Source organism: Ctenocephalides felis, unplaced genomic scaffold (genome assembly GCF_003426905.1).
Source record: "Ctenocephalides felis isolate EL2017-DRISC unplaced genomic scaffold, ASM342690v1 CF-g0.4_SCAFFOLD_01886, whole genome shotgun sequence".
Lineage (NCBI taxonomy): Eukaryota > Metazoa > Arthropoda > Insecta > Siphonaptera > Pulicidae > Ctenocephalides > Ctenocephalides felis.
Window position 1 is genome coordinate 26980381 of NW_020538040.1, and position 25212 is coordinate 27005592.

A 25212-nucleotide genomic window follows, 5' to 3' on the forward strand; every position below is an offset into this window, starting at 1 on the left:
TAAAGTTTTTAAATCCAAATCCAGAACATATGTTTTTTTATTTTTCTTATAAAATTAATTTAACAACCGAAGGAAAACCTTTTTTTATACTTTAAGTGGATAAAGATAAATAGGTTTTTGAGAATTTAAAATTTTTTGCAAAAAATAGAATTTTTGGAAAAAATAATTTTTGCAATTTTAAAAAAAAAAATTATTTTGAAATATTTTGGAAATTTTGAACTTTTTTTCAAAGCAATCGCACTGCTTTAGCTGCATAAACACGAAATATCAAAGCGCGTAAGCGCCGCGTCGTCGTTTAACGTTTAACGAAATGTAAAGAAAATTGATGCACCTTATTAAAATCTCCATAAAATATCTGATAATTTGATGTGCATATGTCTAATGATTATTTTTGACCGCCAAATGGCATTTTTTTCTTTTCTAGATCTCCAAAACCGCTAGACTTGCCTTTCCAGAAGTTTAATCAAGATTTTCATCTTGTCAATACAGGTAAAATATTTTTTGTATTATTAAAATTGGACGCTCCGTTTTCCTAAAAACTGAGTTATCGTTTTTAGCACTTTTTGCCCCGTACTTTGGAATAGCTAGACCTGCCTTTGCCAAAAACTAATCAGCACGCCTCCTTATCGGTAGGAATCAAATGTTTCTCGAATTATTCAAATTGGTTGATCGGCGTTCCCGAACTTGTCGACAAAAATTTGTATCCGCGCACATACACACACATACATCATTTTTTCTAAGGTATGCCAAAATGTTCAAAAACCTTTGAAACGTAAAGATAGATAAAAAATTTCATTTTCTATTTTTTGCGATTACTATAACTCACCCTTTGGGACTCTTTTGTTAATTATAAATAATCAAATCAATTTGTTACTCATTTGTTAATTATATAGAAAGGGCTTTGTCGATGGTCTGGTCTCTCAAAACTAACGTGAGTCTTTGTTGAGTTTTATCCAATGACTTTTCAAATATTGAAAATATGGTCGACGAAAGATCAAATTTTAGCTCACATTCTCACATAGATACATATTCTTCATCCAATTTTGTAACTTTTGATTCAGAATGACTTGAGAATGACTTCAGAATAAAATCTAAAAATATCAAATCAAAAATAATAAACTTCTCCTTCCGGGAAGGCAACAAACGGCATTTGTTTTAACTTAATCTTTTCATATTGCAAGTATGACTCTAAAAAATCAATACTCAGGTGTTTTTATTCAGAAAAAACTGACCAAATAATAAATTTCATTATTTATGTTTCCACAAACAGTTATATTTATTATTTGTTTCAACCTTGTCAATGTAGAGCAATACTAAAGCAATGGTTTTAAAGTTTGAATTATTCAAAGTAATTGCTCAATTAATAATACAGATTGTAGATATGCATGTATGTTTGTTAGCAGAATATTAGGTAATGTGACATATGTAGGACATTTTCCGGAACATTTCCGGAGTGATTAGGATACGCTTCCGGCTTCCGCCCGGAACACATAACGTCACACGGCTACACACTGAATCGTCCGTCCGTCCAACATCTTTCTCCTCAAAGAGGAATTTGAATTTCGAATGAAATAGTATATAAATAATAATCGCATTCATCTGAAATTTAAATATTATTTATATTAGCATAAATATTATTTTGTTTTTATTATATATAAAGATATTTAGCAAAAATTATTTAAATCAAGATGAGTTTTCGTTGAGAATTTCGTATAAAAATTATGAAAATACAAGATTGTTTTTATCATATAGGTATCATTATTTGTGAAATAAGTTCAGTTAATATTTTTAACATTTTATATTCTTTGTACAAATAGTTCTTACAATTGGTATCTTTAATATCCAGTAGAGTAATAGAGAGAATATACCAATAACTTTGTGTGTAAAGAATATGAAAAGTTAAAAATATTGTGAGCAATCTTGTATTTTGATAATTTTTTATACGAACTTTTCAGCGATAATAGTTCTCGTTTTTATTAATTAACCTTTTTATTAAGGCATTCAAATTAAATTATTATTAAATTGTCACAAAATTTGTGATGAGTTGAGAAATAACTTACAACTTAATGATTCTAATCTATAATATGAACTTGTGTTTCGTCAATTTAAATTAGAATTCCATTTAATTTATTATAAATATTCCTTCGCTCTGAGTGGTTTATGGAGAAAATTTACTGTACAATTCTTCGAGGAAGCTGATTATTGGATTCAATTTATTCTGAATCGTTTGATATTAAAATTAGAAAAAGTATATGTGTGTATGTGAGCCAAAGTTTGACCTTTCAGCATCTTTTTCTCAATAACGGCAACACTGATTTAAAAAATTTAAAAACCATGTGATAAATCTCGATGAGGATTTGCCTTGATTAGTTTTATGAGCAGAATATTGCACAAAATTTTGTCTAAAAATCCTGAACCCTTTTTGAGGAATTAAAAACCGTTCGAAAAATGTATATAGTTGTTTAGATATTTATATAATTATTGGTTTTATCGAATGTGTGTACCATTTTTGTCCACAATTTTGAGAAAACAGCATTTTCGATTGCTATTGCTATGAGTAGTTTTTGGCTCAGGTCGATCAAGCTGTTTCTCAGATACGAGGCAAAATTGGCAATTTTGAGAAAAAGAAACATCCGATTTGAATTAATAAAAAACATATCACTGTAGTGACTGAATGAACAATTGTTTAAATGTTTGGGAAGGCAGGTTTAGCGGTTTCGTAGATACAGAGGAAAAAGTTAAAAAAAAATGCGATATGCAGTAAAAAATTATCATTGGACATACGCATATCAAATTATCAGATATTTTAATAATAAATGTAAGTTTTGTTTACATTCCTATGGTTTCCGTACCAAGATTTATAATGTTTAACCGTCTTAACGCGGCGCTACCGCGCTTTGAAATTTCGTCCCTACAACAGCAACACATCGCAATCGCTTTGAAAAAAATCTAAATTTTCAAATAAAATCAAAATTCTCAAAAAAAAAATTTTGTTTCAAATATTTAATAAAGCTTTAAAACTCTTATAAATTTTAATTTACTATATACGGGAACTTCCAGCAATTTGCTTTAAGGCACGATGCTTTGCACCACTTATTTTATTTTTAGAAAAATGGTGAATATGCAGTCTTTATGTAAACAAAAAACGTAACCCATTTTAAAACATGTTTCTATATCCTTTTTCCAGAATATTCATAAAAGAGCATAATTTCATAAAACCAAAATGCAAGCCATAACATTATTTCGTGCAGAACCAAAAATGCTACCATAAACTAATCTTCCTATCCGCAATAAAAATCTAAAATATTGGCATGTATATAATAATTCAGTGCCAAATAATGTTATATTTTGCATGTTCTGTTACAATGATAATTTGCCATGTAGACATCTACCTAACCGTGATAATAAACGCCCCATAAAAATATGCAAAGTTATGCGGGATGAACTTTCGGCATGTTTGCAGGGAAATTTGAGCTTCAGATAATCGTATTCATAATTCATATTCATGTACTGAAATGGTTTTGTATAATTTAATGTTGTGATTACGCAAAATGCTATGGTTCTGATTTTTTGGTAGTTTTTCGGGTCTATATAGCTCAAACAGATAAATCTACTAATCCAAAAAACTACTGCTTACTATTTAATTATTAATGTAAGAGTAATGCATCTCTATATATAGGGTAGAGAGCGACTTTTAGGTCCGCGGGTAAAAAGGTCCACCAACGATTTCTCAAGAACAAGTAAAGTTAGGAATTTTTCAATAATATTTGAATGTAGAGGGCAAAAGTTGTATAACTATTCATCACATTGATTTTCACGTCAAAACGTCGCTACCACAAAAGTATTTTCTTTGGTTTTCAGTTTTTTGGGTTGTGAGCGCTGTTGTTTAGTTTACAAAACCTTAATATAATTTTTAATTGTTTTATTAGATATTTTATTAATTTTAAGTTAGATTTAACGGTTTTATTTATATAACTTCTATTAAAGCTTACACGTGAGTGGGGTAAAAAGTACCAACTGAATTTTTACCCTGTAAAGGTGTAAACAATAAAAATTGTAAATAAGAAAGCAAATTAAGTTGAAAAAAGTAATTTTACAAGAGATAAATTAAATGAATAGTTATTCCAACTCGATGTACATTTCTGACGAAATATTATATCAAGGTTATATACAGTGAAAACTGGTTATATACTGTGAAAAACGTATCTATAAATTTATATTTTGTATTGGTTGAATAATGTAGTAATGTAATAATGAGTAATGTAGCAATTATTTCGCAAAATTCCTTTAAAAAAAAGGCTTTAGGACTGTTTGCTTCTGGCAATAGTGACATTTTTTTTTTGAAAAAGATCACAAATAACACATTTCTACAATGATGAATTACCTGGGAGTTTCACTGAACATAGTCAGATAGTATTTGTTTGATATGTCTTATTTGTTGTTATATAATTGCTTTAATTTTCACAATATAAAGATCAAACATATATAAATGTATATTTATATAATGTATGTTTAATATTACAATACATATGTGGCTAATTGTTTTAATATATATGTGGTTAAAGATAAATTTCCAAATATGAATCAAATTGAAATCATTTTATTGAAGTGCGATATAAACATTTTATACCTATTTACTCTATGTAGTCTGAAAATTATGAGCTTTGGAACATAGAGATATGTAGGTGGACCTTTTTACTCTAGGACTTTTAAGCACAGCTTTACCCTATGTTATAGCAAAAGAATGCGTCTGATTAATCTGACCACAGTTAGTTTAAATATAAATATTGGATTTAGATGGTAAAAACAGCTTTGGAATATGTCAATAGTAACAACAAATACTAAACGTGATGATTTTATTGCGTGTTTGGTAACAACTAATACTGCTGTAAATAATTTTTCTTCCAAAATATGAGATACTAAATAAGTTATAGATACAAAGTCGTGTCCGAAATGTTATCGTCGTTCGCTGTCCGTATAGATTTTATATAAATCAATATCCGTATATCCGTGAGAGTTTGATTAGGAGGAGGGCGCGACAACACATTGTGCAGATTTGAATGATTCTGTGAAGGGCGCCCTTCACATGCACCGAAACACATTTGCTACGATTTTATAAAGGGCGAATTACGAACGACGAAACGCACACGAACACATGCGAGCGATTTTTTACGCCGGGCACATGTAACAGTACGGCATGGTGCATAACTAGAGCAGTGATATCAAATTTTATATAAAAATTCATTTGATATAAAAATTAACTAGTGGTGCATGGCATCGTGCCTTAAGGCAAGTTGCTGGAACTTCCCGTACCGTTTTTTAAAAAAGCGCCAAAAATTTTAAATATTTTTCAAAGCAATCGCGCTGCGTTGCAGTTTTTGAGGCAAATTATTGAAGCGCGTAAGCGCCATTTATTTAACAGTAGAATATTATATGTCTTAGTACAAAAACTATAGAAACGTAAACCATATTTGTACTTAATACAGTATGTACGTACACTCACTATCACGAAAAATTACGTGTTCTATACCAACATTTTAAATAAAATGGTCTATGATATGATGATAATAAACTATGAGGCTATAGAAACGTAAACCATATTTGTACTTATTATTGACATTTCTATAATTTCTATAAATTATTTGATAGTTTTATGTGCATATGTCTAACGATCATTTTTGACCACCAAAGTGGCATTTTAAACTTTTTTTATTGGATGTTTAAAACCTCTTGACCTGTCTTTCAAAATTTTAACCATTTCATTAACCATACGCTGAATCAATCTTTCAAATCGGCTGCTCCGCTCTGTCATAAACTGAATTGTTATTTTTGGCACCTTATTTTGCACCGTATTTTCTAGACTGCTAGACCTGCCTTTATCAAAAACTAAGTACTGCTTCTCACCAATAGGAATCGAATGTTTTTTGAATCATTCTAATCGGTTGTTCCGTGCTCTCGAAAATGTTGGCAAAAAATTGTATCCGCACATACATATATACTGCACACACACATACATACATACACACACACATACATACATTTTTTTTTAAAATATGCCAAAATGTTCAGAATTCATTAGAACCTAAATATATGCAAATTTTCAGTTTCGATTTTTTGCAATTACTATAACTTACTCTCGGGATCTTAACTAGTGGTGTATGGCATCGGGCACTAAAGCAAATTGCTAGAACTTCTCGTACAGTAAATTTTAAAACCTTTAAATTTAAAAACAACAGATTTTTTTCGAGAATTTTGATACTTTTTAAACTCATTCTAATCGATTGATCCATACTGTCAAAAATGTCGAGGACATTTATTTGAACTATGCAACTAAACTTTAAACATTATATATTTTGATACGAAGACCATAGAAATCGAAACAAAATTGCTACTTATTCTTATTATTAAAATCTCTATAAAATATTTGATATACATTTGTCTAATGATCATTTTTAACCGCCAAATGACCTTATTTTAACTATTTTTTGGATCTCCGAATACACTGAACCTGCCTTTCCAAAAGTTTGATCAAATGTTTATTCCGTCAATACAAGTAAAATGTTTTTTGAATCATTCACGTCTTACGCACCGTTCTCTCAAAGATTTACTTTATTACATTTATTACATTTTTTGCCGCGTATCTTCGAAACGGCTGAACCTGCCTCTGCCAAAAACTAAGTAGCATATCTCCCAGTCAATAGGAATCGGATATTAAAATGCCTTGTACTCGTATTTAATAAAATTTGAGTAGAATATTTGTCCTTATTATCAATACGATGATAATATACTATGAGGCTAATAGAATGAACATGTGGTGTAATGGACTTTCCAGCGCAGAGTGGGCAACTATCTCCTGGCAACTATCAACTTAAGCTGGTTTATTAGTTTATATATTTATCTTTGAATATAAAGTCTGAGTAAGTTTTCGATCCTTTTGGTCCCGAGACCGTAGTTTGCTCGTCCGTCATAATACGCGGAAAAAATCTCACCCTAGCTGCATTGCTAACTTACTGGCTGAATAGCATTACACGTAATGGGGGTTAAAGCTTGATTCCTGAGATATGTTCACTGTTCAGACTGAAAAACTCGTAACTTTACCTCTTGTATATGTTTGTAACTTTTTTGTTACAAATTTTATTTGTCAATCTCGTAATAATAAATGATCCCGGATCGAGCACAGGAACTCTAGAAAGTTTTTGGGAAGTTTTTTTGAAGTAAAAGCGTCTTGAGGCTGGTCGGGAACGGAGAGAATAAATTAAAGTATTTTTCTTTTGGCGAAATGCACAAACGACATAGGGGCCTTGATGTTTGATATGAAACAGAATAAATTAAGCTTTCGAAAAAGTAAAGTTCGAGTATTTCGGGGTAGGTAAATATACTTTTTTGCATAACTTAAACTTTTAATTATTTAAAGAAGGAATATTGTGATTCTTATTTTCGATGGATATATACATATAGAATATTTATACATTGGATGGTATATATACATATACGATGGAATTATCTCCCGATGAACGATACTTTTCCAGTAAATAGTTACAAAACAGCTTAGTTGTACTTTCATCTAAGCAAAAGGTTAAAAGTGAATTAATAAAATTATATTAATTTTCCTCTCTGCTTGTAATGAAAAAAATCAGTTGTTTACTGTATATGAAAATGCTTTCATCTTTCTACGACTTCATCTTCATTGTGTATATAAAAAAAGTATTGAATTAATGTTACTGGAACTATTTACTATTTCTTTTGGATCCTACTAAAACTATTATTTCGGAAGCAGTATTTAATATAAAATGTTTTTATTTACATTATTTCATCCGTGTTATAGTTAAAATATAACGTTTGCCTTACTTACTTTATGAAAATAAGTATTAGTTTTTCTATGACAATTGAATCGATTTTTGTTTGCTTACCTTTATATTTTGGTTCTGGCATTTCAATAAACTGTATAAACTGTGATATTAAACTTTTGAATGTTTTACGAAATATACCGGCATGGTTAATTGAATTTCATCTACATTATTGAAATTTTTGTGAATAAAAAGAGTCCTGAAATTCGAACACAGTTTATTGAATATATAAATTATTAAATGAAATATAGTGTTTCTCATATAATTTGTCATTTTATTTATAAGTTTTGTACTCCATATCTGTATTCTATCTCTTGGTACAAAAATAATTTCCTTAATACTAATTTTATACAAATATTTACACAAATATAATACAAAGGGTGGGTTACTACCGAATATATAAATATGATAATATAATAAAATCGATATATAAAATCTGTATCACAAATACCTTCTCTCTAATACTTTTTATCGATATCATTTAACATAATTCTAAAAACTTTCAATATTTACATATATAAAGGGAAGGTACAAATTTAAAATTATGTCACTAATCTTACTTTATGTACACTACAACGTGATATATAGAACTTTTATATGCAATGAGTATTTTTTAAATAATGTTTTCTATGAACAAAACATTAACGTAATAAAATGCTAATTGTTAAAAATATTATTTCTATATACATTTTTGGTATTAATTCTCAAAATAAATAGATCTGCTATACATAAATGATTTGCTTGAAATAAACTAACATATACATATAATATTTACAATAATCTCCTAATATGTGATCTATAACGATTTAACAATTTTGCAAAACTTGCAAAACAGTCGAATAATACCAAAATTTGTGTTTGATGGATTGATTCAAGGATCTTATTTCACTGTCACTTTTATGCACTTGAAGTTAGAATCAAAATTGCTGCTCAAATGATGTAGGCTTCAATATTATCTTTCTATATAACATGCCCTACAATAATTATTGAAGATTTTTTCACGCATTGGTTTACCGATATTGCTTTTAAATACGCAATACAACCATGCAGATTGACCAGAAACCTCGGTTTCAGACCCAATCTTTTAAACACAAATTTAAATATTATTCGTTATACAAATCACTGTTCATCAACTTGTTAAATTTAAATTATTTCTATCCCTTTTTCAATATGGTCGCCACACGGTTTTCTGGCTGTGCAGCCTCGTCGTTCTTGACGAGTCCAGCCTATCACCAGTTCCAATGAGAACCGTAGGAGCTTTAAGTTCACATTTTTGTTTGACTATAACATCCTTTAATGGCGTAAACGCTGATCTAATTTCGACATCTATGAACTCATCATCACTTGCATCACTTCCATTTGCTGAACCCGAATTGGAGGCCTCACTTCTTTTAACTTCGTGGGATACTCTCGTTGGCGGAGGTAAACTATGTGGTGCAGGCAATGGTGGCGCAACTGCAGGTGTAAGGAGCGGGTTCAGCGAAGGAGGTATTGTTGGAGGCAAAGTTCCTTGAACCAAAGGCAATCTTGCTGGATATCCAGGCGGTAAATAAGGCGGTAACGCACTGGCGGTTGGTACCACTGCTGGCGGCGGTACTGCTGCAGGGTGTGGGTAATAGTCAGATGTGGCTGAACCGGGAGAAGATGTAGGAGATACACCTGGAAAAATAAAAAAAATTAAAATTATTATTGATTCTGGAAGATGCAAATAATTAGGTGTCAACTGCGATGTACCAACTGGCAATCTTGTAATGATTCTACACATAATTTTAGTGATAGGATTTTAAAAATTCGTAACCCCGCGATTCATACATAAATTTATCGATTGAAAATAAAAGCCCATTTTTGCCCGTGTGTTTACACATCTCGGGCAAACATTGGCACCCATAATTTCCGTACAATTTTGTGACTATCGTTTTTTGTATTTTATTTTATGTTTCTCGGACCGGGCGATATATTCCTGTACGCGCGTGTGTATTTGTTTTATTTGTCGAAGCGCGGGCGCGGAGGCGGGTTCGCAGTTAATCGAATCATGTCCGGTCGATTGAGTTTTTTTCACAAAGAGTTTTCGAGCTGCCGTGCCGCGAGTTTGTGTTGCCCGCACATGTGAAAAGCCCCGATACTCTGTAATGCAATGCTTGGTGATATAACAGCAATGGTAAAGCAGAAATACTTGGATTATACTTTTTCCCTAATTAAATGGAACTCCAAGTTATGGTAATAATCTTTCTTTTTGCTGTTGATTCGGAATATCGACATATAGGGATTCTGGTTAGGATTAGCAGTTCCAGGAGCTGATGTTACCGTAAAATATACCAATGACAAAGCTGTGCTACGTAGCGTTTTTCATATAAAATAGTACTAGAAACTGTTAAAATGCTATGTATTTGCTGTGGAATCAGACGTTTTACCTAAAAAATCTAACTTCATGTATATTATACTATGCCATGTCACAAATTGCTGGTTTTTATCAAAATCGCCTGGCCGCACAGAAACCACATAGCATTTTGACAGTATTTAGTACCATTTTGTATGAGAAATGCTATGTAACATAGTCCTGCCATAACATTGGTCTATTTCACAGTAGAACTGGTTCCTCAATCTCGTGCTTTGATCTTTAGACTCAATTTTTTTATTTACTTTATATAGTTCTTTTTTCGATTAGTTTAATTATAGTTTTAAAATGTGGATCTAAATCCAATTATCCTTGTCCAGGTCTGTTATAGAACATTGCCTTCCGTATGCTGCTTGCAATCGCGACCGTGCAAAAATGCACTCCGAGCTACAAACGAAGTTTCGAAGTACAGACGCGATCATATACGGAAGGAGGTACTTTGTGAAACATACCTATACACATTTGGACCATTTGTGTATTATGAACAAAATTATATACACGCTAAATGTGTAAGATTACAAACAAAAGATGCGGGAATTGGAGAAAATATACTTTGAAATATTTTGTTACCATAAAATGGTATTTTATTTAGGCTTTTTACCCGTAGTTATTGTCTTGCATGTCTGATTCTTAATAAGATTAGCAATTACGATAAACAGTGTTAAAAGTTTATACTGATAAAGATACAAAAAAGAGCCGATTAAAAGTTCACCAAAAGATATATCACAAAACAATATAATTATTGAAAAGTGTCGCTATAGGTTGATCAGGCTATGGTTTGGCATTGCGTATTTGCCATACCAGACTTTATTAACGTATGAGATTTTAATAAAATGCTGACTAATGAAGTAATTATTTGAAATAATTGGTAAATATAGAAATAATGAGCTTTGACGTAACATTTGAAATTGTATTTGTGAATATGTGGTTAAGTCAATTTTCATTATTTTAGAAAGCTTGGTTTCAAAATCTGATTACTCATGAAAAATTGCATTTTTAAAAATAATAATCCGAATTTTATGTAAAGCAATTCATTAATAATTCTTTTTCACTGAGAGAAATAGTTAACAAAGCGTCTGAAGATATTTTTGCAAAAATTTGATTTAACTACTGCGATGACTGATTTAACGTTAAACATTTAGAACATTTATAGGTATTGAACACTTCATAGTGCAAGTTTCTAAATACAGTTACTTAATTTAATTAATTTGAAGTTCAAAGAAGTATATATATATATATATATATATATATATATATATATATATATATATATATATATCGGTTTACTCGTAATTTTGTTCCCTCGGATGTACGCGATTTCAGCACGCACATTTTCAGCGACACGTCAACAGCCAAACATTATAATGAACAGTCAGGCAGACAGATTTTGCCCCATGTTGTAATATCACCCCTCTTTTATATTAAGGGAGCGTTGCTTTGTCTAGTCAAAATACAGTACGGGAGAGATCAATGAATGCGTTTTGTTACAAAAGCCCTCATCGTCATTCGAACCTCCAAATGAATGAATGGTTTTGCGTATAACGCTTATTATCATACTTTGCACCGGATTAAAACAAACAACGTGCAGTAGAATTCGAAAATCGAGATTAAAGGAAATAACTAATTCTTAATGAAAAATTCAATGTCTGTAATATATATTTTCATTATGCCTATGTAATTAACTCGGCTATCTCGCGATCTCTTTATCTCAGCTAGACCAAAACCGCGTCGTTACGAAAGGTATGCCTATGATATAATTTAACTTCCCAAGATGTAAGCCAATGCCCGTAAATCATGTTTAAGTATGTGTAGTAAATGAGGCCTTAGAAGCAAATGAGATTCCTTGGGGTATAATTAAGTGTAGATCATTTGCAATTGCGCATTTTACGAGGCAACTCTAAACTCATAAGACAATCCCTACATTAATCAGTACGGTTTGCCCTACACACATTGCCATCGAAAATCCATTGCTATTAATAATAAGCACGCGTGCGTAATTTGGTACATCGAAATTTAATGACTCATTATAGAATATATTACTATGTAAATTGAAATCCACCATTCCAAATATATATATTACGTAAATTTCAATTTACTTCTAATTAGTCTGTTTTAGTTATTAAATATTCCTCAGCTTACCTTTACTAATGGCATGGTTCAAATCGTTGTTTCCCATCATATCGGAAGTTTTTCCAAGTCTGGCCGCGTTCATTCTGTTAACTTCTTCGCTGAGGGCAATATCGGGCATGGCACCGCGGGCGCTCTCAGGCGGTAATTTGGGCGCAACGTGCATATCTGCCGCATTGACGCCAATTGCTGTGTTGAAGTAATCTCCTATAGCGGCAGCATGGTGGCCTGCTGCCGGATAACCCACACCAGAATGGTGATACACGGAATCTAACCAGGCCGGTAGTGCTCCGAAGAGGAAAGGATTAAGACCCAAAGCGGGCAACATCGGGTAGCAGCCTGGGTATTGGAAATCTGGAAAAAAGGAAAATATGGTTTAATGTCTAGTTTCGGTTGATACGTTTATTAGTTGCATCTAATTTGATTATATTGGAAAAGTGACTGTGAATATGTGTGGAAGAAACATCAAATATAAAAAAGCATCAAACCGAGCACAAAAATAAACACTTCGTGTTCGGAATTATATACAGAGAGGGTTGAAGACGTTTGTTTGCTTAACTTATTGTTTATTTTTATTGTGATTGGAACTCGTGTTTGCATTGTAAGTTTATGTTATATACATAAGTGCAGATGTTGTAGGAAACTGTTAGGCAAAGTTTGCGTATACGGCTTGAAAACATCAAAATTCACCAGAAATGATATATAGGGACCGATGTTTCTATAATATAGAAATGTTACGGCAACCCTATCCTCGTATTTTTTCGGAGTATTGGCCCCATATTGTCAAATATATTGAAATTATAAATTTATTAAATATTCACAATCAATTATCTTTATAATTAATATGCATCGATCACCTAATACAAAAATATGAGTGGATTTATCCAATATAAAGTTGTTTATGAACTATGGCTGTGTGATATTGAGATTAATGAAACCGCTACGGGTCTAAATTAAAGTCTCGGGCTGCTTCTTGACACGCAATCGCTCAAATAATGAAAATTAATGATGCTTGTAGAGCGATGGTGTTCGAATTTATAAATTAATGGCCGACTCTATTTGTTCCAATATGTTATACAAAAGCTTGCACTCTGGGTAGCCGAAATCCCGCATACATTATATATAACACATGACGATGTGTGAGTACCCGATCGTAACCCTATTCAGTTTAAGAGCATGTTATACAAAATTCATTTTAAAGTTTGAAAACCTATTTACATAATTCATACTCTAAGTAACCATACAATGAACTCGAACAACTGTAATGAAAATACTCGACAAAAATAGAATTGCTGTTAAATTGTTAATGAATTGAAATATTTAATTATGAATATTTTTAGTATCGCAAAAAACATATCATCCGGGAATTTCAAATTCAATTAATGGCCGCGCAATTGAAAAATAATTTATTGAATTACTTCCGTTTATAATACAGATGAAGAGCTGCTATTCATGGAATAAAAATCATGTCAATTTACATTCGTGATGATGCAAAAAAAAACTATAATATTTAACGTAAACTTGTGGTGTATGGTATCATGCAAATTGCTAGTACTTCCCGTACCTAAAATTAAATTTTTTAAAAAAGCTTTAAATTTTTTTTGGAAACTTTGAAAAAATTAGATTTTAGAAAATTTTGAAATTTTTGAAAAAATGACTTTTGAAAAATTTGTATTTATAGAGACAAAATATCGAAGCGCGTAAGCGACGCGTCCTATAAAAATGTAAACAAAATTCGTAATTTTTATAAAAATCTGAATAAAATATCTTATAATTTGATGTGCATATGTCTAATGATCATTTTTGACCGCAAATGGCATTTTTTTTGTTGAATCTCTGAAATCGCAAATAAATTTTTCAAAAATTTAATCAACAAATAAAATATTTAGCAATCAAATTAAGCGTTCTCTCAAAAACTGAATTGTCATTTTTGCAAATTTTTGAAATTTAATCAGCACATCTCCCCATCAATACGAATCAAATCTTTTTTTTTTAATTAGTCAAATCGGTTGATTCGTGTTTCCAAAATCGGCGTAAATTAATACATAAAAATTAAATGAAAAGTAATGATATTGCTACGCGTTGATAGTAATTCTAAAAACAATTTTACAATGCACATGTCATTAAAAATATGCGTAAACAGGACTGCATTTTAATTATTTGCATTTTTCATAATACTATTAAAGAGTTAACAACCGGGATCAACTTTTATACAAATAACCTGATTTTAAATATCAAGTCAATTATATTCTTATGAATCCCTAATCATAAAGTTGTGCTTCTTACTAATGTCAATTGTTATATCAGGTAGAATAAAATGTTCGAAATATGTATTATTATAAAATACTTACTTTGTTTGGTTCTGGGTTCCCTTGGTCCGTCTACTGTGACTTTTATGGCTTTTGTGTATGTGGCTACTTGGCTAACGGGATGTGTGCTAATGCTTATACTAATACTGAAGGACTTTCCTCGGCCGCTTCTGCCGACAAATCTCAGGTCATTAAATTTAGCTACTTGGTTTTTAATAACGGCAGTGCAGTTTCTTAGTTCGGCACAGGAATTTTCGTCGTTTCCTGTGATAAGGAAAATATTATAATTAAATACTATTGAACTTCAGTCACCAAAAAATTATAATTAATTAACTATTGCTTGAATTAGCTAAACAATTTTTCATTTTATTACTATTGAATTTAAAAGAAATCATAGTTTGATGTTGAAGATTATTCATTTATTTTAATAACTAATGTTATTAAAACATAATAATACACAATTCTATACTAAATAATTATATACTGAATGTCTGTCTGATTGCGAGAAATTATAACGTAGCTGTCCCTCAGTAGTGTACAAAACTAATTGCTTAGAAATGTTATAAAGCGATTTAATTTTTTTTATCTCGTATTTAATTATCTTCAATATTAATGGAATTTTATAAGTAAGTAAGCTTCTGATTACTTTTGCAACTGTAAACGGCATATATATTATTAATTTGATCATATCTTTTTGTCGAATTAAAAACTAAAATAAATATTTTTTTATTCAATTTATCTCCTTCATTTAATATCTTAGATAGAATTCAGAATTATATATTATCAAAATGATTATTTTACATTTATTTAATTCAAAATATTCTGCAATCGGTTAGTTAAACAATAAGCAGAGATCGTTAGCAATATAAAAAAGGATAAAATCATAACTTGATTATAAAATACTCTCAGCGGATAATTTATTAGGAATAAATGTTACAAAACTTAAAATATTACAATTTTAATAAAATATTTCATAAAAATATATTTGGACTGAGTGTGTCATATTTGGGCTTTTATGATGCTGGTCTCTTTAAAAAATTTAATAATATGTTTAATTTTAAACAATGACATAAATCGCGTTTAGTCAATTTTAAAATAACTACAATGATGTCATTACACCAATATCAATTGACCGCAGAAGTAAAATACTTCGGTTTTAATTAATTGTATTTTTTTTGATTATAGTAATTTAAAAATGAAATCTATATTTTGTATTCGTACAATTAAACATCACAGTGCAAACAATCGCAAAATGTACGTTGGTTATAAACGCTTTAAATAGAATGTCGCATTTAACCCTCAATCGGCCGAATTTTTGTTGTATATCCAAAAAAATAGAGGAATTATAGAGGAATAAAAATTCAGTTATATATAAGTCTATATATTTATGAAAACAAAAAACAAAAAATTATGTTTGTTATTTTGTGGAGTTAATGAATTATGTGACTTTCAAGTCTCTGTGGTCTATAATGTTCGCACTTCTGTGTATGAAAATGTTATTTCAAGTTGAAAATCCTAGCAAAAGTCATAAATATTGATGGTGGTTGCCTTGATAACATTATAGAGTTAAGATTTCTGCATCATATCATAAAAAAAAACATTATTTGGTGAAATATTAAAACATTTGAAATGTGTTCTGAAAGTTACGCGGACCAATAGAATGTCACATTTGAATTTACAGTTACCTCAACCGACAATAATATTTGTGCGTAAATGTAAGTTTGTACTTTTATATTTGACATCTAATAATTATTAATTCCCCTCTGGCGACTATGAAATTATTTAGCATTGTACTCAGTGTTGCATCTTTACAATGCCGAAGAACAAATTATGGGTTAATGTAATCCACTCACCAGCTCTGACTGTGACGAGTGTTCCGTCCTGGACATCGTCCAGTACGACCACCTTGAAAGCAGCTGGTAGCGACTTGTTGGATCGCCAGTGTGAAGGCAAAGCTGTGCAGAGGACCGCTGGCGACCCGGTTTCGACCAGCTCCCCGTGGTACTGACGCAACGCGGCGGTTAGGTGGGCATAGGCTGATGACAAATCGCCGTACTGATTCGAAACACCGCTGCCGATTGAACCAGGACTTGAACGCTGGATGTTGTCTTCTACTACGCTGCACATGATTTTTGTTTTATGTTTACTAAATATTGAAATATCACTTAACCGCAAAACTCAAATTGCGGTAACACTCTATTTCATTATTCTTATATCGGTGATTTCGACAGGGAGTTATGCGCGGTAAAGACACAGGCGTTTATAAGAAAGTTTTAACACTTATGTTTATGAGCACTATAATCGGATATGGATTATTCACTTAACTATAAACAATTTTCGATGTATAAATTACACTTTTGTTCTTTTATGAATAATATTAAAGAAATAAATTAAACTTATTTATCATACACTAGTCCATTACTATATAAAACTTGTTCACGCACTCTTATATAATTAATATGATGCACAATTATTAAGAAGTTGATACTACGCTCGCACGGAATTTAGAACAAATTTAGAAAAAACAGCGCATGTTTACACCGCGAAGTTCCAATGCTGACTGATGCGTTTTTCGATTTTTCTTGCATTTAATTCTTTGAAATATATCGATTACAAACACAGCGACCCTTGCGTTTATCCCTACACGAAAAGTGTGCTCGGTACAGCTGTGTTAGTAAACCCCGTTTTTGGCCTAGGTATAACCAAAGTATTCGCCAATATCGTGCGGTTACACCCCTTTTTGGTTTTCAAATAAAACATCTTACAACGAAATATGTCGGGTCTTTCGTTTCTTATGTCGACTCGAGCGCGGCAGAAAGAGACGTGCGGAGTTTCTCTGCAGCTCGGCGTCAAATAAAAAATCTTTGTATGATTTAAGAATACCCGGGTGTCGCACAGGGGTTCTCTAGCGCGAGAAAGGGACAAAGAAATATAATGCCAGCAGACGTATGTCGAGCTGATACGGAAATATAAAAAAACGCCGAATGAAGAGTGGTGCGGTGTTTGTATTCCATACACGTGAAAGAGAGAAAAGTTGATTTTTTTGAAAAAATCGTTTTTTTTCTCAAATGTTCGTTGAAATGTCGCCTACTAAAAAACCCATGCGCCGGATAGAGTCGGTGCTATACGAGTTTCTCATTTGCGCGAAGAACTTTTAGCGGTATTTTTTGTGTGCTACGTTTGGTTTTCCGACGTGAAAATGTGTTAGTATTTTCCGTTGGAAAATGAGGCGACAAAAGTACGTTCGGACAGTGTGTGTGAATGCATCGGCAATATACATTTTTTCACACACTGCCTGCGTGTATGTATGCGGTGTACCAAATCGTATATAAAAGTTCCCCCTGAAACCCACTGCTGTTGGAGGGAGACAGGAAAAATGTGCGGTGAAGCGTTGCGGGTGCGAGTGCAAAGGATATAATAGTATCATCGTCAGAAAGAAAGAGACGGAAAAGCCGTATAATAAAAATCCATGCACAGTAGTTACCACGTGTAATGTGTCCGAGAAGAGAGGGAGTTCGTAGTTGAGCGTTCTGGCAAGCGGGTTGCCAGGGAGTGCGAGGGAGATAAAACAAGTTTTGAAGCGCATTCAGCGTTGAACGAACGAGTACGAAAGAGAGGGCCGACGTAGGAAAAAGTAGACACAGTTCTGGGTTTCATGCGGTGTGTTTGAATGTGTGCGTCGATCGGCCCTTGTGTTGGTGAGCTCTATCTATATAACAAGCCCTACGCGTTAGTAGAGCGTAGGAGCTTATCTATGTGTGCGGATCGAAAGTTTGATGTGCGAGGGTATATGGCCATAACAAGCCGCTAGCGGGCGACCAATGGAACGCGGTTTAACCGCCAGGAAATTTTGAACTCGTGCACTAGTATAAGCGCGCAGCTGAATATGTATGTATAACTAAAATATAATAGTGGTGCACTTGATATGCGAATAGAGCGGGCCCGGGTGGATTGAAAATAACACGGAGACCGGGGGAGATTTGTCGAAAGTGCGCTGAAATACACGGCGGCCGATGGGGGTCGAAAAGCGGTGATATGGGAATATTAAAGGGACAGCATTGGTCCGTTTGTTCACTGATTTATGTACGTCCGTGCGGCGTGCAATCGAATATGTTCCCATCGCTTTAATCACACTTGTACAATCAGAATGTTTAATTAAATCACTTCGAAAAATGTACGCAGGGTGTTTCTGGATTAGTATAATAATTAATAGAGAGTATTAAATAATAACTGTCGGATGTAAAAACATTACATGATTATTATTATGTTCGCTAGTCATATGAATATCTGTTTTAATGACTGACAAAATTTTATTTAACTAGACGTAATTATCATTTTGCTTTAAGGCAAGTTGCATAAACTTATCTGTACCTATATATAATCAACTTAATCAATATAAATTTAGATTCAGCTATTTAGGTAAAATGATCAACTCTTTATTTCGTAAATAAAATTTTTGTTTTCACAAAAAATTAGTCAATGCGCATTATAAAAGATTTTTTTCAAACGTACCTATAAGACTTTATATAAATTAAAATAACTTACTACATTTTATTTCATTCATTTCGGGTTCTAAAAATGTATTTTATTTAACACGAAACACAGAAAATACATATGCACGACGTGCATAGATTCTGATTAGAATCGCTTAAGTGCGAGACGCAGTTCCAAACTTTGATGATTTTATAAATATAATCACAAACTTATAATATTTTAATATATTATTTCTATCGTCATACAAAGTTTCATCAAAATCGCCAAAAAAACATTTTTTTAAACATTTAATTACAAAGAAAAGACCTAAACGAACTCGACCAAAAACTAATCGGCCCGATTTACGTCCAATATCTTTCGAACAGTTTCTGAACTTTCAAAGTCGGTTACAGATTTTAGGCTAAAACAAGGACGAAAAATTTTACAACATTTTGCTAATTACAAAGAAACGGCTTGGCCGACCGTTGCACAAACTCTAGTTCTTAACAAGTTTTGATTTAGATGCAAAAAAGTTGGTTGACGACGTTGTTCAACATAAATTATAAGTTAATTATAATACATTTCATTAATAATACTATACTAAATTTATTTTTATATTATTTTAATATCATGGAAAACATTGTTTTAATTACATTTATTTTGTGTATTTAATTGACTCTTTACTTTTAAAAGAATTTGGTTAATTCGTTACAGTTTTACATGTATACATGTATCAATTTTTTGTTAATAGTTCTTATTACTCTTCTATTACTATTATAATAATTTTTGCTTTGTTAGTTTATAATATTTCTCAAAAAAATGCATAATACTTCATTCCCCTCATGGTATAACGGTTTCTTTGTCTTTGATCTATTATTAATTTACTTAAAGAAGTATACTTGCATTTGGCGCGGCAGACAGGTTCTTAAGAGGATTAACACTTATTAACTCGATTCGGTACCTATGCAACGTGCTCCATTCATCTTGTATCTCCCCATTAATATACCCTTACAGGGGTTGAAACCAATAACACAATAAATATGGTTTTTATTTCTTGACATGTTATAATGTGTGATATGTTTGATTCTTATGAGAATGAGTACAGATTATACTAGTATGTTGCTAGAGTTTTGGGCCTCTATGGGCCCGCGGAACTTTCAGGTTACTTTCCAAATTTTTTGATGTTTTTCCAAATAATTATGGTTTTTTGTGAGATTAAACATATATTTTAATTTCATAAGGCTGTCAAAACAACCCATATCAATATTAATGATCATTGTTAAGCTTTTCAACCTGAAATAACATCGTCATACTTCTGTGCGAACATTATAGACCGATGTGACTCATAAGTCACATAACTCATTAATACCAAAACTTGTTTAAACAGAATATATTGCTTTTATAATTACTGATTTTTTCGTTTCTCTACTTTCTTTGGATGTAAAAATTCGGCCCATAGAGGGTTAAATCTATTAAATGGACTTATTGCTCTAAGCAAATGATATTAAAATATTATACTTATCATAAATTTGCAAATACGTTGTTTACACATTTGAATTTATTGTGAATAATAAACTAAGGTTAAAAAATTTACTCATTGATATATTTAGATAAGATTCCTATTGGAATGCGATTCTGTTAGTCTTCAATTTTTGTAGGATGAAAATATAAATACAAAAAAAATTGTATAAAGAGTTTTGAATATTGATAAACAAATTTTTTACTGAATGCGAGTAGGACTATATCTTAAACGTTTGGATTTTATATAAAAAATCATGTTTTTTGTTGACGTTATGACCGATTATTAGACTTTGTCAGTATATACCATTATCTCGAAACCAAGTAAAGTTAGGATTTTTAAACAATATTTAAAAGTAGAGGGAAATTATGTATAACCAGCCATCACCTTGATTGCCGTTTCTATGGTATTTTCTGCCATTGTTAGTTTCTTTAGTTGAGAGCACTGTTGTTTAGTTTACGAGACCTTGATAAAATATTTAAATACACGTTATTTAATTGTTTGATAAGATGTAATGCTAATTTTAAGTTAGATTTGCCAATTTTTCTTATATAACCACCATGCAACTTACACGTAGGTGGGGTAAAAAGAACCAGGTTGAAGGTTCGAAACTGGCAAAGGTGTAAACAACTAAAAATAGTAAATAAAAAAGTATATTAAGTTAACAAAAGCAATTATACAAAAGATAAATTAAATAGTTATTCCAACTCTGCTGTTGAATATTTTTGACAAAAATCCAGATCAAGGTTATATACGGTGTTGTGTGTAAAAAATGTACCCATGAAATTTATATTTTGCAATGGTTGAATAAAGTAGCTTTTCCGAAAATCCCTTCAAAACTAAAAATAAGACATTGTACCTGTTTGCCCCTTGGCCGTCTCATTTTACCAGCCTGTGGGGTAAAAATTACCAGATGACAAATTTTTGTAAAACAGCAAAAAACACATACTGAACATAGTCAGGTAGTTGTTTATTTAATACGTATAATTAGTTGTGGTATAATTTGTTTGGTTTTCACAATACAATTGCTCAAAGTCAAATTGGACCTTTGTGCCCCGCCCTACCCTATGTATAAATACGTGTATGTGTGTGCGTATGTACCTATATGTAGAAGGCGTGTAGTTGTGTTCGCGTCCGTATGTAAATGCATGTATTTATATATAATTCAGTAGAGTAGCGGGAAGGTCTTGAATAGAAAGGGTTTGATAATACATCTGGCTTTTAGTCTTCGGAGAGATTATTCAGATATTCTATTTCCGTCTGTCGTAAGGAGTGCAGAGTGCGGCAGGGGAGATTATTTGTGAGTTGCGTACGTAATGCCTGACTAAAATCGAGTCTTAAAGCTTAATGCCATCGCCTGCTTGGCTATGGCCCGCGTTGAGTTGAGTGAGAACGACTTAAGTACTACGACGCTGCCGCCGATGTGATAATGTGCATGCCTTTTGTTTAGAAACGGATCAAGATCTATTATGTGCTCAACTAGCAACGATAGCACATAATGAGAGAACGACCTAAGCAGCAATATCACATTTTATCACGGCGATACATAGCAAACAAATCGACAGGAGATCTTTAATATTTTCAATCATCGTCAGGTGATTGGCTATTTAAGTCGAAGAAGTCGACTTAATTATAGGTAACCCTTTTTAACACTAATTATAATCACTAATATCAGTCATATGTGTCTGACGTCAAGAATTTTCACACGAGCCATATCAGACATTTATGTTTGACATACGCTACCATTGATTTGATAGAGATCTGTCAATCATAGATGTCTAGCAACTTTCTTGCTACAAAAGTTAGGTGTACAGTATACATATAAAAGGTAAATCTTTTCTTAAAAAAAAAAAACACTTTTATTTATAAACCTAATTGCTCAATGTCTATCTGTAGACAGATTGTAATTTATATGCAAATAAAAAAAATTGCTAGAGGAGTTGGTTCATATTTATTTTCGGTTTTCAATTGCACCAAGTTGTTAAAGATATTCGATGAATTATATGCATATTCTTCATATTTTCTTTTGATTTTGAAGAAGTTTGTTTTCACCAGAAATAGTTTTATTCTCTCGATGTTTCGAGGTATACTGGATTATTTGAGTCAAAAATTAAAAAATGTATGTGTGCGTGTATGTGTGTCTATGTAAGCCAAAATTTAACAAAAACGAGTGAACAGATTTTAAGTCATTCGATGAAACTTGAAAAGTTTTTCTCGATTATCATCTGAGCCGTTTCTCTACAATTAGCAAATAAGTGCAAATTTTATTGTCAACGTTATTCTCCAAAAAACTTTAACCAACTTTCAAAATTCAAATACTAGTTTGACCAATATTAGTTGGGAATAATGCTGATCACTTTTTGGTAAAGATCGGTTTGATCATATATAAATTGTTATAGGGGAGACTGGGTACGGTTGTGCCACTTTTTTTTGTACAGCAATAATTTCGTTAATTTACCAACAGCTGGGTAATTTAAATGGCAATTTGAACATTAGTCTACAAGAAAATTCAGAAATACTGTCTATAATTACGATGGATTAGTCATAAAATCAAATCATACAAGAAAAGGCGAGTCCCTCGGGTGTGGACGGTTGTGACAAGCATAGGTTAAGAAACAATAGCAAAATGGTTTATAACGACTTTTATTGTCAAAAATATGTAACACAAGAAAACACAATCATTAACTAATAAATGTAATAAAACAATAAAATACAATGAAATAATAAAACTTTTGCATTTTTTTCTTGTATTGAGTTTTTCTTTTTCTTTGTCTTTTGTATTTTATATTAGCTAAGTTAGATTTTTCTTTATTTATTTAATCCTCATTCGAAAAGGACCAGAAATACACGTCGCATAACACAAAACTAAATGCTGGTATTAGTTATCGATTTAATAAAAGAAATCTAACAAATTAACTTGATTTTAACTCTTCAAAATCAATCTAGCCTACAGATTCTAGTAATGTAGTACGCTGACTCAATGAAATAATAGAAACTTGTTCGAACGAACATACTACATTTTTTTCATCCTTCAAAATCAGGATATTTTAGCTGTTATGATGACTGCCACTACTGTAACCTGGGATAACCATACCCAGTCTCCCCTACTCTTAGTAGAGATACTTTTGCAGCAATATAAGTAAAAAATTAAAAAAGTTGCATTTTTGATAATATTCTGAATTTCCGGGATAAATTCTAAAATCAGTTGCGTAATAACAACAGACTTACTGTCGGAACCTAATCTCCGATTATTACAGAAATTTCGATTCCTAATTGAAAGCCATCGGGATTTGTCATTTAATAATACAATACCATAAACATGTGTATCTAGTGTGTAGTGTACAGCCTCCGTGTCATCTATTTATATACATATCTATCTGCCTGTATCTCAATCGAAATACATATACGAAATAGTTCGTCACAGACACATGCTCCTGTAAACCTACAATTGTTTGTTTTGTAAGCGTCGATGTAACGAACTGAATGTACTGTACACACAATAATAGTCCCGCCAAACATTCAAAGGGACTTCCGCTGCATTCGTTTGTGTCACACATATGTTATACCAATGATCCTTAAAATTTTGACTAAACCGTTTAATAAGTTTAACAACAATTTCATTTTTAACACCCCCTAACTTACATTTTTGTTACATTCTAATTACAAAAGGCAGAACCATGTATGTATATCAGTGGCACAAAACTAATCATACCACATGCGTTTTGCTATTACTTTTTATATTCTATATTCAAATTTTATTTTATTTATTAATAATTCTAATTAAACTATCATACTATTTAACGAGTAATGCTTTAGCAAATAACTTGATTAAAATGCTTTAGATTCTTACAATTAGTAAATATGGATAGTATCTCACAACAGTTAATTAGTTTGAACCACATTACAGTTTTAATAATTATTGGATATAGAACTATTATAAATGAATTAATATCTAGTGGTGTATGGCATCGAACCTTCAGACAAATTGAACATTTGTTTGAACTATATAAGTGGACTTTAAACATTTTAAATTTTGGTACAAAACTTCATAGCAATGGTAACAAATATGGTACATATATTAAAATCTCTATAACTTATCTGATAGTTTAATGTGCATATGTATAATAATCATTTTTGAACACAAAATGGCATTTTTTCAACTTTTTTTTTAGATCTCTGAAACCGCTCGACCAGCCTCCACAAAAATTAGATCAATTTTCCATTTCGTCAATACAAGTGAATAATAATTCTGAATCACATCATTAGGATGCTCCGTTCTTTCAAAAACGGAGTTGGAATTTATGGCACTTTTTGCCCCGTATATTTGAAACGGCTGGACCCGCCTTAGCCAAAAATTAATCAGCACGTCTACCCATCAATTTTATTATTGCTAATTTTCTACTTTTTTTACTAAATCTGTGCAAAGTTCAATTACATAAAATAGTATTTTATTAAAACCAAATACATCGCAGTCTCTCTTTCCATAAATGAAGAAAATGTAATGAAGACATTTATTGTTTCAACAATTATTGTTGTTAAAGA

At 31.5% G+C, this 25212-nt stretch overlaps 1 protein-coding gene across 1 annotated transcript; it reads right to left on the reverse strand.

The window, feature by feature from the left end:
- Positions 1-8827: 8827 nt before the first annotated feature.
- On the reverse strand, positions 8828-16805 carry LOC113374799 (segmentation protein Runt-like). Its single transcript, XM_026614765.1, has 4 exons — positions 16532-16805; positions 14721-14942; positions 12382-12723; positions 8828-9506 (listed from the first exon to the last, which is right to left on the reverse strand). Exons 1-4 carry the CDS (start codon positions 16803-16805, stop codon positions 9013-9015), a joined length of 1332 nt encoding a protein of 443 aa, XP_026470550.1. The 3' UTR covers positions 8828-9012.
- Positions 16806-25212: the final 8407 nt, after the last annotated feature.

Coding starts and splice junctions, on each gene's coding strand:
- LOC113374799 (XM_026614765.1), bottom strand. CDS start 16,805: ATGTGCAGCGTAGTAGAAGACAACATCCAGCGTTCAAGTCCTGGTTCA. Junction 14,943..16,531: donor ACTCGTCACAGTCAGAGCTG/GTGAGTGGATTA, acceptor TCCTTATCACAG/GAAACGACGAAAATTCCTGT. Junction 12,724..14,720: donor GGAACCCAGAACCAAACAAA/GTAAGTATTTTA, acceptor CCTTTTTTCCAG/ATTTCCAATACCCAGGCTGC.